At 44.4% G+C, this 16,539-nt stretch overlaps 2 protein-coding genes, 2 long non-coding RNA genes and 1 other non-coding gene across 16 annotated transcripts in view; 2 read left to right on the forward strand and 3 right to left on the reverse strand.

The window, feature by feature from the left end:
• Chuk (component of inhibitor of nuclear factor kappa B kinase complex) overlaps positions 1–721 on the reverse strand; it is a 35,320-nt gene extending 34,599 nt beyond the window's left edge. For 7 of the 9 annotated variants that reach the window (XR_004123608.1, XR_004123610.1, XR_004123609.1 and 4 more), the window contains exon 1: positions 530–720. Coding sequence is in view for 5 of the 9 variants with exons in the window: in XM_031390403.1 (XP_031246263.1) it covers positions 530–634 (105 nt within the window). In the remaining 4 variants the exon portion in view is untranslated. Of the gene's footprint in view, positions 1–529 lie in introns of all 9 variants that reach the window. The other 2 variants (XM_031390400.1, XM_031390401.1) reach the window with 2 other exon arrangements.
• Positions 1–16,539, forward strand: part of LOC116103888 — an 87,962-nt gene that overhangs the window by 50,399 nt on the left and 21,024 nt on the right. The gene's annotated exons all lie outside the window — the stretch shown is intronic.
• On the forward strand, positions 778–4,856 carry LOC116103890. Its single transcript, XR_004123615.1, has 2 exons — positions 778–875; positions 3,847–4,856. It is a non-coding gene; the product is annotated as an uncharacterized LOC116103890 (long non-coding RNA).
• Cwf19l1 (CWF19 like cell cycle control factor 1) overlaps positions 3,362–16,539 on the reverse strand; it is a 26,597-nt gene continuing 13,419 nt past the window's right edge. For all 4 annotated transcript variants that reach the window (XM_031390408.1, XM_031390405.1, XM_031390407.1 and 1 more), the window contains 7 exons: positions 15,210–15,350; positions 14,055–14,166; positions 12,976–13,055; positions 8,087–8,296; positions 7,234–7,353; positions 6,541–6,638; positions 3,362–3,987 (listed from right to left, as the gene is read on the reverse strand). In XM_031390408.1, the coding sequence (XP_031246268.1) occupies positions 3,843–3,987; positions 6,541–6,638; positions 7,234–7,353; positions 8,087–8,296; positions 12,976–13,055; positions 14,055–14,166; positions 15,210–15,350 (906 nt within the window). In that variant the 3' untranslated portion in view covers positions 3,362–3,842. The remainder of the gene's footprint in view (positions 3,988–6,540; positions 6,639–7,233; positions 7,354–8,086; positions 8,297–12,975; positions 13,056–14,054; positions 14,167–15,209; positions 15,351–16,539) is intronic.
• On the reverse strand, positions 7,539–7,684 carry LOC116104393. The gene has a single exon (XR_004123885.1). It is a non-coding gene; the product is annotated as a small nucleolar RNA SNORA12 (small nucleolar RNA).

Raw genomic sequence — 16,539 nt, forward strand, 5'->3', positions numbered from 1 at the left:
ATCAAAACCAATTTCCTGAGCCTGACCTTTGCTGTCTTCTGCAGAACAAACCCCTCTATTTCCTTTGCTTTGAAGCAAGGATCAATTTCATCACCTTACCTTCACCCTGGTTTTTACCTGAAATTGCTACAATTCCAAAGTCTGTCAATGCTTCCAAAGGTTCAACTCTGGAACACCAGTAAGGTTCCTCGTCTACTACAGTCTCCAGTGGATCACACAGCACCCGAGGGAGTGTGAGCATGCACACGCAGACAAACACAACATACATACACAAAACACACTCGCAGGCACGCTCGCACGCACGCACCGGCACTCGCCATTCTCCCCTTCATCTGCACTCACAGCTGCGACAGCTGCCTGTCACTCACTTCCCGGGGATCTCAGACACACCTGGGTCACGGGCGATCCCCCGCACTCGCTCACTGCCCAGGGTCTCGGCCACCACCCCTCCCACCTTGACTGACAGCCGGGGTTCCAGGGACGCCCAGACAGCGCCGGCGCCACTGCTCCCGCCCGCCGCCCGCCTCACCCGGTGCTGGTACAGACTGACGTTCCCGAAACCGCCGGTGCCAAGCCGCTCCCGCATCTCCCAGGGGCCGCCCGCGCCCGGCCGCAGCCCCGGGGGCCGCTCCATGGGGCGGGAGCGCAGGCCGCCTCAGGCACCGCTACCGGTCCAAGGCCGGTTCCGGGCCGCCGAGGCTAGCGAGTCCTTCGTCTCGCGAGATTGCGTCACTTCCGCTAGTTTCCGCATGCGAAGTCCCGCCCCGAGCTCCGCGGGGCACCTTGGGATTGGTGCAGACGAATAGGTCGGGAACCACCGGCTTGCACTGTGCGGTCTTAGTGCCCCGGGCAACTTCCAAGCTGCGAGTACCATCGTGCGTGCGGTTCTTGTTTTATTTTATTTATTTTGTATAGATATTTGTAATCAGTTCTTTGAGGGTTTCATACAACGTATTTTCATTTTAAAATAGATCTCTCTCCAAACCCTGAACTTCGTATTGTCCCTACCTCGTACACATTTCATCTTTTTGAGAGCCCTGCCCTCTGCCCCTCGAATCCTACCTCACTCGCCGGTCGGCGCCGGTTAAGGTCACCATAAATATGAAAGAAAGCTGTGCTAACCGCCCTGTTAATTCATTAGCTTTTAAAATCAGAATCTTTCCTATAATCCCGAAGTTATTCCAGAGTGAAAACTCTTCTTCCGAACTTTGTGAGTTTCCCTATGGACCTTACCGCTTATCAGCCTTGCTTCGGTCTTTCAGACTTGCCAATGCAGTGGTTCTGAGTTGGAATTGTTTCTGAGGTGCGCCACAGGGCTACAAAGACAGGCTTGGGGGAGCTCCCGGTCCAATGAGGTATACTTCTGCGTGGTGGGCTGCACGGGGCAAGTCAACACGCCTAGCCATTTAAGTGGGTTATCCACTTCCTGAACTCTAGGTGTCTTGTTCTGAGACAGGATCTAAATAGAGTCCAGCCTGGTTTAGAACTTGTTAGTCCTCCTCTTTTCAAGACTGGGACTACAGGCTTGTAGCACTCCACTGGGCTGGAGCCAGGGATGCTAATACTCAAAAGTGTAAGAGTCAGCATAAAATCAAATTCTCGATGTCAGCATGCAATTCCACAATATGTGGTAAGCTGGTTTCTGTTATTTTCATATCCTTGGAATTGGAATATCAGACTTGAAGATAATAGAAATAGGCCTTTGAGAGAGCATCTCCAGAGAAGAGGAGACTGTCACGTAACAGGATGAAACCTCATTTGCTGTGCAGTGTAGAGCTAGAAGCGATAGGTATGTCCCATTTCCACAGGTGGGACGTGGTTTCATAATTGGTACTCAAGAGAGATGCTGAAAACTCCAGCCAAGATAATGGTGACTAGGTTAATCCAGCTGGTTTCAACAGTGAGTTCACTTTTAAAATATTCTATTTTTAAAAAATGCAACTCAAGGTTTATTGATTTCTTTTTTATTCTTGAGGGCTTTTTGTTTTGTTCTGCTTTTTTTGAAACAGTGTTTATATAGCCCTGTTCGACTTGGAACTCAGTATGTAGACCAGGTTGGCCTTAAACTCACTGATCTGCCTGTAGAATGCTAAGATTAAAGGCCTGGCCTTTTAATTTTTTAACTGTAAAATGGTTTATGCCAGGTTCCACAATCTTCAGGTTTCCAAGACTTTTAGTTTTTTTGTTGTTCAAAAACAAAATGGAGATCAAGAGATTTTTATGAGAACTAAGTAAAAGTGTTCGTGGTCTACGCCCAAAGTGCCCAACAAAGACCAGTTCCTGGCTTCTGGCTTCTGGCATGCAGCATTCTCCAGTGATCACACTGCTGCTTCTCCATGTGCTGCTCACTGGACCAGTTTCCTGAAAACATAGTCGTCTTTAGGGTGGGACCAACTGTGTTTGCATAGAATCTCTTGTGCAGTGTATGGCAGGACCACCTGTCAATAAAAAGCCTATAGCCAATGAGCTAAGGCAGGATTAGAAGGTGGGACATCCAGCCAGCAGAGAGAGAAAAGTGTGCTGGGGGCACGGGGTGCAGGGGAGGTACAAATGGATGGAAGAATTCTGAGAAATAGTCAGGTGGGAAAGATTGGTCCTGAAGCTGAAGGAGAGAGAACCAACTACTTGGCAGAACTTAGGATAAATGGGTGAGTAAGTTAGGAGCTAGCTGAGGAACAAGCCACAGCTTCTGGCCTAGGAATTTATTCATGAAATAGTAAGTCTCAGAGTACCTACTTTGGGGAACAAAGAGGCCAGGTAGAAAAACGCTAGGTTAGTTTATTTTGTAAGTTTTTTTTTATTTTGTAAACTCAATCTGGTCCATACCCTGATAATTGCCAGAGCCCAATCACCAACCTAGATCTGCATGTGTTTGAGAATTATCTACCTGCACTCTGGACACATCCGTGAGATGATGAGATGACTCGGGGATCTTACACACATGAAATACTGAAAATGCATTCAAAGCCCTATTACCAATCCTGTTCTACGTGAGTTCTAGAAGCATCTAATGGCAATCTGGACACACTGGGTAACTCAGGTATTTTAAACATCTAAAACAACACAATCAAATTAAACTCATCTTATGTCCTTAATCTGCCACTTCCTTTCAAAATTAAGACTCTAAACTCTGTACCAATGGGCAGCACATAGGGGCACTCGCTAGCTATGCTCCTGAAACTTAGAACATGTCCTAGCATGCCAGAGTTAAATATCTAAAAGACAGAATGGACTCTTTTATGTGAAGAAGATGCTGTAAGAAAGCAATAGCAAAGTCCAGGCTTGGTTCCAGACCAAAACCTCTGATCTCTATCACAGACATAATTTCACTTCAGCGGCCATAAGTAACATAAGACATTTGTCAACCTTAGAAAAGCGTTCCCTTTTTATTATTTACAAGCTTTAGAGGACATTGTTTTTACATTTTGGGGGTGAGAGCAAGGATGGAGAGGTGATATGGGTGTCACGCCATAGCCCAGAGTGTTCTGAAACTCACTATGTAGTCCAGACTAGCCTTGAATTCACAGCAATCCTCCTGCCATAACCCCTCAATTTCTGAGAAAAGAAGCATGAGCTACCATACCCAATCTGCAGGGTTTAAAAGTTTGTGAGGATGTGAAGAAACAGAGCTGTTCTTAGAAGTACATAGCGGATGTTCTTTTAACATATCATTACATCCAGAATGACTCTTTATAAAAGTCAATCAAGGGCCTCCTGCTGCAGGTGGATCTATGGGATATACTGAAAAGAGGCAGGGAGGCAGCCCCCACGGGAGACAGTAGAACAGGTTGGAACAATCTCTTGTGCCATCAGTGTGACCTGTGGTGTGCCCTTCTCTTTGGCTAGTCATCCAGAGTGAAGTCAAAGGGTTCAAAGTCTTTCCGGAAGCGGCGAGCCAGGGCTTCCTCCTCATCCTTACTGGTTTGACACTGCCTCCAGTCGGCCTTCTCAGGAATGTTGAGAATAGCTTCACTGGCCAGGACCTCCCTGCAGAGAGTAAAGAAGAGAAAATGGGAGCAGTAGTTGAAAGCCACCCTTCCTGTGCTCCTCTTCAGCCGCCAGCTCACCTCAGCGCCATCTAAAGAGTGTGCAGACTGCTCACAGCTCCTACCAGTCTCCTGCCGTGACTACATCTCCACCATCCTATCTATTGAAATCGTTGCCATATTAAGTGTCCTCTCCCACCCCATTTATTTCCTTTTCTGGAACAACTTGGAACCACAATATTAATACTTAGGGAAGGAGTACCACATGCAAGCTAGAGGACAGCCCCTGGTGTCAGAGAAGTCAGAGGCAGAGCTGCAGCCACGCCTGGTACTCCATCCATGCCTATGATTGACTGCCATTCCAGCTCTGAGCCCTGATTTCCTCGCTTACAAGATCACCTTCCTTATAGCACTTAGTACAGAAGCTGCGGAATCGAAGCCCATGCCCAGCTGCGACTCCACCTCGCCTTAAGCTCTGGTTTTCACAGACAGAGTAGACTGAGATTGCTGAGGCATGCATGGTTCGGAGTCACGTGTTAAACCCATTCTGACTTAAGTTCTACTTGTCCTCCTCGCCCCATCATTTGTATGAGTACACAAGAGAAGTTCAATGTGAAGAAAACAACATATATAGACACATACACAAGCAGCCTCTAAGTTCTGTGTTTTTACTTTTAACTTACTTTAATACATTAGAAACAATTCTACTTGGCTCATTTCAACTTTGAAGGTATAGTAAGTAGAAAAGGCAGAAATGAATCATAGCGCTCCTCTGAAGTCAAAGGACCTGAACTCAAACTTGGGTTTGCCTGGCAAACCATGTGCATTGGTTCTTCATATGTAAAATACAACCATTTTCCCTATTAAGTACACAATGTGTCAGTTGTACTTTAGTATTCTGAAATTTTTCAGTGGTGAAACATAAACAACTACCATTATCACAAAAAGATGTGGACTGTTCATGGCTGTGTATACTGGCATTGCTTGCCTATGTCCCCACTGTGCATATCTACATCTATTGCTAAGGCAATAAGATTAAGAAAAGATTGGGGTTAGAGAGATGGCTCAGTGGTTAAGAGCACTGACTGCTCTTCCTTGAGGTCCTGAATGCAATTCCCAGCAACCACTTGGTGGCTCACAACCATCTGTAATGGGATCCAATACCCTCTTCTGGTGTGTCTGAAGACAGCTACAGTGTACTCATATACATTAAATAAAATCTTAAAAAAAAAAAAGATTAAGAAAAGATAACAAGAACAGATACTTGTTCTCATTTATCAATCATTTATTTTTTAAAAAACCCTACATTTGTTGGACTTTTGATCCAATGGCGCAATCGCTCTCTCTCTCTTTTTGTTTTGTTTTGTTTTGCTTTTTCAAGACAGGGTTTCTCAGTGTAGCCCTGGCTGTCCTGGAACTCACTCTGTAGACCAGGCTGGCCTCGATCCTCAAAATCCACCTGCCTCTGCCTCCCAAGTGCTGGGATTAAAGGTGTGGGCCACCACTGCCCGGTGGGGCAACCACTTGAAGGCATTCCAAATTAGTCTAGGATTGGCTAATGGCTCATTCAAAGCCCAGTGTAAACTGGGCTGAGTGGTCAGAGAACAGCTGTGAATCGTAGATCAGCATCAGAAAATGCACATAATCAGAAAATGCACTGTGCATTTTCGGATTCCCTCCACACGGGCTTTCAGAACGATGCAGAACAAGGTTTAAGACCTCCATCTTGGTGTCCACCACACTGAGGTTTGAACCTTCAAACCTTAGTGACCATGGGCGTGCTACTTAACTTACCTTACGGTACAATATGCAACAAAGTAGCCTCTAGCCAGGTGTGGCTACTTATATTTAAGCTCACTTCCACTTTCCCTTTATTTTTTTTTTTTTTACTCTATGCATTTATTTATATGTGGGCTCATGCATGCCATAGCACCCGTGATCAGAGAATGCATGTTTGGGCATCAGTTATCCCCTACCATGTAGATCCCAAGGACCAAACTACCACCAGGTGTGGCAGCAAGCTGTCTCCCCTCACGGCCTCAGTCTCATTTTCAATTCTCCAACAGCACGTGTAGCTCGGGGTTACTATACTGGTGCAGCTTTACAGTGTGTTTCATGTCTGTATGAAGTTCTGCTGGGATGACAGGAGATAAAGAACACAACTGGAAGGTAGAATGGAGCAATGCCTGGGAAGCTCTTGCCAGTGTCTGACCCAGCACATGCTCAGTGGCTGCCCTGGATTCCATCAGGAGTGCTCTCATGGTGTCTTCCCCTCTGTAGTTTCCCTTATAGTCACTCTCAGCTTTTATGAAGCCGTGCATTTGGTAGAAATGAGCTCTTCTCTAAGTTTCTAAAGCATACAGTTCCTCAAGACTTGTTCATGGTTCTTCCAGTTCTCCAGCCCCAGGTTGTAGCAGTGATCTGCTCTAAGACTCTAAGCTGCTCGGGGCTGGATCATTCCCCCAGTTGGTTTTCACTGACTGTCCATGCAACCTATCACCACGTTTATAACAGGTCGAATGAAATACAACTAAATACAGCGAAACATACAAACCTTCCAAATTGCAAAGGAAAATTCTTTTTAATTCTGTGGAAAAGCTTTTCTCCTGTGTCAAGTTCAACATAAAAATACGCTGCTCCTGGCTGTGCAATCTGAAGTAAACAGAAATGTATAGGACAAATAAGAAGTTTTTTAAAAGTGAGACACACCACAAGAACTAGCTTTTAAAACGTCAATCTATTCCCATCAGTACCTATCCTTCTAAGATCCCATCTTAAGAAGTGTCTAATTTCTTTATTTGTATATGTGTATGTGTGGGATTACACATACAGGTGTGTCCACGTGCCTGTGGAGAGCAGAGGATGACACTGGGTGACTTCTTCAGTTCTTGCCACCTCATGCTTTGAGGCAGGGTCTCTCTCACTCAGCCTACAGCTTTTGAATTTAGGCGCAGATGCTCTTGTCTCTTCCTCCTCAGCGTGTGGATCACAGGTACATGCCCCAGCTCACGACCTCTACACGGCGGCTGGAGATCACACTCAAGTCCTTGGAGCCACCTTCCCAGCTCCAGGAAAAGTCTAATTCCTTACTCTTCCAGGAAAGCACTAAGCCTCTGCTATGATGACATCTCACCTCCAGTCTTACCAGTATCCTGTACTCTAGCACCAAATGGCCCACTACTTAGTCGACATGTCAGAAATCAGATCCTAACTCCTCCCTCAACATTACCACCCCTTCCGGATTCACCTGTTTGATGTCTGAGTGTTCTGGAATTTCCAGCAGCTCTATCTGCTGCTCCTGTGCCTGGGTAATGAAGGCGTCTTTAATCTCCCCAGTCACACAGCAGCTGAGGGGCACAGGAATGACCTGGGTGGAGTGTGGGGGGAACAAAAGAAGAAACTCTTTGTATTGGTTCCAAAGTTGCGTCTTTAAAGTGCTGAGGAAGTAGCAAGCCATCACTGGGGCAGGGAGACACCCCTCAGCACAGATTCTCCTCAGGCCAGACAGCCTCCAATGGCTCGGCTGTAGGACTTAAACTTACGAGAGCTGTCACATATGGGAGCCAATCTGCTATTAGGAAACACTCAAGAGAGACTTCTTTCTCTCTAAGCTTTTGCCAGCTCCTGCATAATGTATGTGGCAGAGTCAGGCCCATTTGAACACTTAACAAATGCGCCAGGAAGACACTACCACCAAAGAGACAAATCACTCAGCTTCCCAAGTACTAGCCCCATGTGAGCTGGAAACTATTCCTACCTCTAAGTCTTCGTTCATGCTGGGTTTCCACACAAACTAGCCACATCTTATCCAGCAAAGCCCATGTATTTTATTCATCTTCCTTGGAACCTTTCTTAACTATCCATTCTTTTTACACAGGGCACACACCATCCTGCTGTTCAGTTACTTGCAACATGAACTTCTCTAGGATTATCAGATTTTCCCAGCCCTCTAAATGACCACTATTCAAATATTATCATGAAAATAATATTAAATGTTCTAAGTATTACATTAAAATCAAATACTGAAGTCATTATTATTTAAATGTATCAATCTCAAGGTCTCACAGTGATTTCCAAGTTCCTAGGCAGGAAACACATACCTGAAGCTGGAGGTGATGGCTCCTATAATTTCTCTCAAATAGAACACAACGCTTCCCTCGACTCTTAAAGAAGCGTTTCAGAGTGGCCTTATATTTCTCCACTTCTTCCACCACCTCTGCTGAAAGCTCCACAACTGACTGGTAGTGTCCAATGGGCAGGATAAGGACATGGTCATCAGATAAGCCTCCTTTGGCCAGGGCAAGGTAGCACTGAAGAAGAATCATAGAAGCAAGACAGCAAGCCTACATGTATGATCATCCAGAGAGAAAAGTCTACTCACACACAGAGAGCCTGAGGTACAGGAGAAATGCTCATGATGTTGCCCCCTTCCACCCAGGGCAGAATGACAGGATCTTGCTATGTTGTACAGAGCAGCCTCAAATCCAATCCTCTCTGCTCAGCATCCAAGCTCTGGGACTATAGCCCTGGACCAACATACCCAATCCAAGATAGTTTGTTTGCTTGCTTGTTTTTTGTAGTTGTTGATTGTTTGTTTGTTTGAGATGGGGTTTCTCTGTGTAACAACATTGGCTGTCTTGGAACTCATGTTATAGACTGGCCTCGAACTCACATAGATCTATCCACCTGTCTCTGTCTCCTGAGTACTGGGATTAAAGACATGACCCATCATGCCTGACCCAAGATAACCTTAACAGAAATTATATATATATATATTTTGTTGTTGTTGTTGCTTGTTGGTTTTATTTTATTTGTTTGTTTTTCGAGACAGGGTTTCTCTGTGTAGCCCTGGTTGTCCTGGAGCTCACTTTGTAGACCAGGCTGGCCTCGAATTCAGAAATCCGCCTGCCTCTGCCTCCCAAGTGCTAGGATTAAAGGCACGTGCCACCACCGCCTGGCTAGAACTTATATTTTAAAAGATTTGATTTTAAAAGTTAGAACAGGAGCTGGGAAGATGGCTCAGTGGCTAAAGGCACTGGCTGTTCTTCCAAAGGACCCGGATTCAACTCCTACCATTGCCATGGTGACTTGTAACCATCTGTAATGCCAGTTTCAGGGAATTCAATGCCCTATCTAATCTCTGCAGGCAACAGACATACCCATATACTTAACTAATACACACACACACACACACACACACACACACACACACACACACGATTTTAGGGGCTAGGGGAGCATTTTTAAGTATCTTCTAAACAACGGGATCAGTTTTAACAAATTCCCATGAAAATAGCAAATGAACTAGAGGCATCCAAGAAGGGTTTTGGTTTTAGATGCTGGAGTTCAGAAAGACTAATTGGGTATCTCTCCCAAGAGCTAAACTTTAAAGCAGTTTTCAGTTACTATCATTTTCTCTTCAACCACAAAAAGACAGTACTTCTTATTTCAAAATGAGTCCTTCCTTCCTCCCCTTAGACACCCAACCCCACCTCTCTATCCCCAGTACACTTCTGGGCTCACAGAAAAGGCTAAGGGAACATGTTGAGCATGAGTCTTCCTACAGCTATGAGACGCCAACTAAATTCCACAAAGTGAAAGGAAGGACTTTCTATACAGCCCCATAGCATAGAAAGAAAGTCTCAAACTCAGATGTGTATGGAGAGGCTCCAACAATGACTGTCAATCTTTAATAGCAACACACATATATGCATGCACACAAAATAAATCTTAAAAAAAACAAAACAAAAACCAACCTGTAAATTGGGTGAGAGGGCTCAGGCCCTCACCCCAGCACTCAGTCAGGTGAAGAGGCTCAGGCCCTCACCTCAGCACTCAGTCAGGTGGAGAATGAGAGTCTAACCTTAGCCCTGGCCAAACCAGTAACAATAACACAGAAATAAAACCATCCAAACATGTAATGCTGCTCTAACAGTCACTGTGTGAAAGGAAAATGCTCTGACTGAGCAGACAAAAGGCCAAGGAATATCAATACAGGCAAACACATAGGGCCTTATAAAAACTATACTTTTAGTGTTGTGGTCCCAAAGCTAAGGCTGAGTAGAAAGTCCAGTGGCAATATACATAATTGCTACAAACTAAAGCATGCTCCTCCTTGAGCTACTGACACAGAACTAAACACATCCACAGCTGATTTCCCATGGGATTTAAGTTCACCAACCTCAAGGAGCAGGCCATGGAGGCTAAAACGGGGATCTCAAATTTTAGGACAGCTTAGGTAACCGAGGAAGAGCCTCATAACCAATAACCAAACAACATCCTCCCCAAATCCTCAGAGGCACTGAAAGTTTTTGTTAATACCCATTTTTATTGCATTTGTTTGAAAAGTTTACTCTAGAAACTTTTGTTTTCTAGCCTTTACTTTGTCACAGGCCACTGCCATGGACATCAGCTGTATACTGTGATGTATATTCTCAGCTATTTAAAGGCTACACTAAGCAGCTGCCCACGCCTCTAATGGATGTACAGTTCTCCTGCACCAGTTCCCACTTTCCCAATCTGTCGTGCCCACACCTCTAATGGACGTCCAGTCCCCACTTTCCTAATCTGTCCTGCCCTCAGAACACCTTCCTGGACAGGGTGCCAATAATTAAGATGCAAAACATAAATAGGTAAGTCTAGGCCTCTTCAGTGAGCCTCTGCTTGGCCTACAGGAGGCCACAGAAAAGGAACTCTCAGACTGTTAGATGAAGAGGAAAGTCACCTTTAGAAACCAGAATTAGAAGAGAGGACTGAAAGCAGATGAGCACACCAGCCTGCAGAAGTTACACGGGGAGCTGGCCTAGAGAACATCCAGTTTAGTCATGGGGGCTGGAGGTAATGGTGACTCTGGTGACTAGCAGCTTCACTGTAAGTAAAAGACTTATCTTTACAGAGCCTGAACTGAATGAACTCTCTGAGAAAAAGTACAAAACTTAATGACTTCCCTGAGACAGTGTTCACCAGGGACTCGTCCAGCCTGGTCACCATACTAAGCATCATCAGCTCTACAGACTGACTCAATGCCTGCCAATCATGTGACTAAAATCATTTTCCTAGATACATCAAGTATGGTATATAGTTACAAAGCCACATACTTGTGATAGCTTGGTTGTCAATTTGCCATCTGAAATGAACTAAAACTCCCAAATAAGGACACACCTGTGAAGGATTTCTTATTAATTTGAAGTGGAACTATCTACGTCTATTCATTGAATTTGGAAAACTCTCCCTGTAATCTGTGCCATGCCTTCTGCTAAAAGCCTATATAAGGATATGGAAGAAGGAAGCTTTGGCTCTTTGTTTGCTATCACATTGATAACAAGTCTATTCCTTCACCAGCATTAAGGTCTACTTCTTAGGGATTTCAGTGTTACACTGAAGGCCAGCTACAATATCCAGCCTCATGCACTGAATGACTGGATTCTTTGACCTGCCATAGGTAGACAATTATTGTTGGACTAGATGGACCACAACTTGTAAGTAATTCTAATAAATCGTCATTCTATATGTAGAGAAATTTATTCTATAATGTTACTCCAGAGAACCCTTACTAGTACAATCCTTCACTGACAAACTGAATTTATCATTTTAATCTTGCTTATGCTTAATGAACTTCAGTTCCTAGGGATATTTTTGGCTTGTTTTTATTTGTTTGTTTGTTTGTTTTTAAAGAAAAAGCCTCACTCAGAAGCCCAGCCTAGCCTAGAATTTTTTTAGGTAGTCCAAACTGACCTTGAATTTGTGACAATCTTCCTGAGTGCTGAGATTACAGGCATAAGTCACAAGACCATGCTAACAATGTCAACATTTTAAATCTAGTATTCGTATATAAACAACACATGATCCCCTTCTCTTTTCACTATTTGAAACAGGGAAAACCAAGGAATATTTAAAACAGTGAGAAATTAAAAGAATCAGCTCAATATTTCATGAAACACTGATAATCTAAGACATATACAGAAGATTTATCCTATGGAGGGAGACAGAGAAGGAGTGCTTATGAAACTGATTCCATAAAACTATAGTGTCCATAACTAGAAAGGCGGACAATGGGCAAAGGATGTACCTCAATGACAGAGTTCTCACCCATCATGCACAAGACCCTGGCTTCAGTCTCCAACACACTCAAGAAGGGAAGAAAAGAATTTAAGCAATACTGACGTGAATACGGAAAGGCCAATAAAACAGAGCTGGAGAGAGAGAGCTGAGCAGTCAAGAGCACACGCTGCACTTACAGGACTTGAGTTCACTTCCCAGCACCCATGTCAGGCGGCTCACAATTTCCCATAGTTCCAGCCCCAGGGATCCTCAGGCTCTGGCACACACACACACACACACACACACACACACACACACACACACAGCATTACATTTCAGTTAAATGTCTAAAACCCCACAAACCTAAAGATACAAAGTATGCAAGTGGTGGCCAGAGCTGAGAATGGATACTTGAAATTAATATTAATGTGGCTAAGAAATTTTACTGGGCTGATGGAAATACTCTAAACCTCTATTTCATATTTTCTTTTTTTAAGACAAAGGTCTCTCTGTGGTGCTGGCTGGCCTGGAAGCTGCTATGTAGACAGAGTTGCCTTGAACTCAAGACATCACCTACCTCTGCCTCCTGAGGACTGGGATTAAGAGCAAGAAACATCACACTGGGCATTTAAACCGCTATTAGGTGATGGTTGCATAATTCAATAAGCTTACTAAGTATCAATGAGCTGTACACTTAAAATGTGAAACCTGTCTAGGAGTGTTGGTTTACACCTTTAATCCTAGCAACTTGCAGAGACAGGAGGATCTCTGTGAGTTGGAGGCTAGCTTAGTCTAGTGAGTTCCAGGACAGTAGAAAGACCCTGACTCACAAAGAAAGATAAAAACTGGGTGGTGTAAAATTGATACGCAGATCATATGCCATGTAAAGTTAGTAAAAACCAAGAGACAGCATTTCCTTCTCTGCTGCCCATCTATGGAAGTAACTCACATGTGTGCCAATGTTGACCACCAGGTGCTTTTCCACTTCAGGGCTGGCGAGGCAAAACCAACAAGGTCCTGGAGGCTGAGCTTCATAGGATAGAAAGGCAAGTGTCATTATGATCCAATCACAGCAGACATAATCACCCTCCACAATCCTCCTCGTGGCTGGAGAGATGGCTTAGCAGGTAAAAGCGCTTGCCACACAGGCCCGACAACTTGAGTTCCATACTCAAACCCACAGTGAAGGAGAAGCTGTCCTCTCACTCCCACAGCACAGCACAGCACAGCACAGCACAGCATAGCACAGCACAGCATAGCACAGCACAGCACAACTCGCATGCATGTATGCTTGCGCATACACCCACACACCAACAATACTAACAAACACTTTCAACAGAGAATTCATGTTATTCACTGATGCCTCATCTGTCAGACTGCAGAGACTGCCTGATGGGCGAGACTTGTGTTTCTCACAGTCAAAGCCTGGCACCATTGTCAATGAAACTAAACCTCCCTTTGAAGCCCTCTGAGCTGATAATAGATCCACAGGTAGGTGGTCCACAAGTAGATCATCTAGTGACTAAATCAGCATACAACCTGGCAACAGGCTACAATGAGAGAACACTGACCTGGGTGGGGGACGGCCAGGCACCCCAATTCTAGTCCTAGCTCTGACGTCAGCTAGCTCTACCTCTTTAAAACACCAGAGTGAAGAAAGGGGATCTCAAAGAAGCAGCCTGGAAGTCCTTCTCCTCAGCTTAGGTCAGCTTCTACTGCATGAACTCACATCAGTTTTACACTTCCCATGTTTTACACAGACAGAAAGAGCTTTTCTCTCATCCCTACAGGAAGAGTCTCAGCCCACAGTCAGGCCATTTTTATCTGATTCTATTTTCACTTTGCTCCTAGTGGCTCTGTAAAGTTTTCCTTTGCCAGAAGATGCTCTTAGCAATGCAACTTTCCAAACGATCCCAAAAGAGTCACTGCTCTCCTGGAGACCAGGGCACTTACGAGGATGCTTGGCATGGGGGGCTTGTTACCCCTGCCCGTGGAGGACTGCTTCCTTCCCTGCACCAGGGTACTTACGAGGCTTGCGTGGCTGCTTGGCATGAGGGGGCTTGTTACCCCTGCCCGTGGAGGACCGCTTCCTTCCCTGCTTCTCATTCAAATCGAAGAAGAACTGACAAGCTGACTCTTCCTGCAAGGGTCAACAGGGAGAATGTTACTCAGCGAGCCGACAGATGAGCAACTGAGCAGCAAGCAGAAGGGAACTTCCTTGCCACTCACATCTCAGCTCCTCCTTCCTATTCTGGGGAAGACAAGTGTACCCCAACCCTGACACCTGTGGGACTCTCAGGCCCACAGCTCAGCATACTTATCCAAGTCTATCTCTTCTGAGAAATAAGTTAAACACAAGATGTAGAGCAATTTTTCTCTAGGCCAGCGCAATAAGAACCCAATTCCATCTATCTCCTTTCTCTCCCAATAATGACATGAGCAGCCCTGAAATTTCAGAACGAAGTAAGTCTGATCCAGCTTCAACTGCAGGGGAAAGAGGATGAGCCACTTGTGCAAAGGCAAAAAGAGAAGGCAGGAGAAGATTTTGGAATGGACGGAAAAGTCCAAGAAAACAGACCAGGACCCGAACAAGGAAATGATCAATCAGCCTTGCTTTAGTGAGGAGAAAATTAATTACTAAAGCCAGATACTAACAAACTTCTTCAAAGTAAATCTTATTTCTCTACTAGAAATGATCATAAAATCATAAATCTCTGCCACCAACAGATCCTTGCCTCAAAACTGAGAATAATCAACCTCAGACAAAGAAAAACTATATGAATCACCTTAGACAAAGACTCAGCAGAGAACTGTTAACCCCAAATACAATGTAAAAATTGAGCTTGATTTCCTCCTCTTCCTCCTCTTTTTTTTCTTTTTCTTTTTCTTTTTTGGTTTTTAGAGACCTAGTTTCTCTGTGTAGCCATGGCTGTTCTAGAACTCACTCTGTAGACCCAGCTAGCTGAGAAGTCAGAAATCTGCCTGGCTCTGCTACTGCCTCTGCTGGGACTAAAGGTGTATACACCTACCACCGGGCAGGATCTTCTAAATATTATCATGATTTGCCAAGAGGAAAAACATTAAGAGTCAAAAACTAAAGTTGTTCGATGTATGAAACTATAAGCAAGAAAGGCACACCCACAGAGCAGCCAGCCTAAGTCCCAGCCCATAACAGGAGCTTACCTGAGGGGCAGGAATTTGTTTTCTTCCAGCTGCCTGCTTCCCAGATTCTCGGTAAGGGTTCTCAGTGACATCCGGAGGCTGCTTTACCAGTTCGGCTACAGCCATCAGCTTCATGGGAACAATACTGAAGGCATAAAGATACTCCAGAAAAAAAAAAAAAAAAAGAGTATAATGTCAGGGAAAAGGCTTGTGTCTCACTGTGACCAACCCATGTTATGATGACAATTTCTCTGAAAGTCTTGACTGTCATGATGCTACAACAGCATAGCAAACACCGATCTGGCGGCCTCTGCAATGGCTAAGGAGGGCTCACACAATAATGAGTAACAGATCAAAGCTCCAGGCCTTACACAGACTAGGTTCCTCACTTGGAGACAGGTACAGTGACAACCCTTACAACAAGGCTCAGGGGGACTTGTTCTGTAAGCCTTGATGACAAACTGTGCCCGTCACTGCATCTTTCGTTCAGGTGACCTTTGTAAACAGAACTGTGGCACTCTGATTCCATCTTCTTAATGAACATTCCCACTGGAAAGGTAAGCCTCCCTCTCCGACTCAATTCTCGCACATGCTGATACCTTTCCTTAGTGACTAGCAGCAAACAAAAAGACAATTCATATACATTTTATAAATCTTGGGCTAATGGCATACGATCAAAACTTTAGGCATAAATACATGTTTTACCTCTACAAAATAATTGAACTTGAAGTCATAAGGATAGATTACCTTCTGTTTAATTGGGCAGGGGGTGGGGGGAATTGATATTTGATAGACCAGGTCAGAGTATAGAAAAGAGAAAAAGAAAAACGTTTACTGCTGGGAAGGTTATAGTCCGGAACACGGTTTTGAGGTGAATGGTGCTTGTCAAGTTAACACCGACTAGGATGAGCTGCCTTATGCGGCCCTGAGACTGAGTAGGAGACAAAGTTACAGACCTCTGCTCAGTGGGAAAGGGCCGCTTCAAAGTCTAGTCCTGCTAAGAATGGGCTTCAAAACTTCAACTAGAGAAGAGCCAGGAGTTTGCTTACCTTCTGAACACTGTCTCTGACGTGCTATAGAGGAGCAGTCAGCCACAGAGGGGATCACTGCCTATTCCCTCATGACCCTGCTTACTCTGTATCAGCTGTCTCACTCAACAGTCCAACTTTTAGCATTAGCAAAGCATTCCCAGGGAAAATACAACCTATTTTTCTGGCTTATTTTCTTTCACCATCTGTACTATTTTCTAGATTCCAGGTATAACTACTAATTCAAAAAACCAAGGAAGTACTAATATAATACATATATATATATGTACATATATATACATATATGTATATATATATATATA

The sequence above is a fragment of the Mastomys coucha genome, unplaced genomic scaffold (assembly GCF_008632895.1).
Source record: "Mastomys coucha isolate ucsf_1 unplaced genomic scaffold, UCSF_Mcou_1 pScaffold21, whole genome shotgun sequence".
In the NCBI taxonomy this organism is placed as follows: domain Eukaryota; kingdom Metazoa; phylum Chordata; class Mammalia; order Rodentia; family Muridae; genus Mastomys; species Mastomys coucha.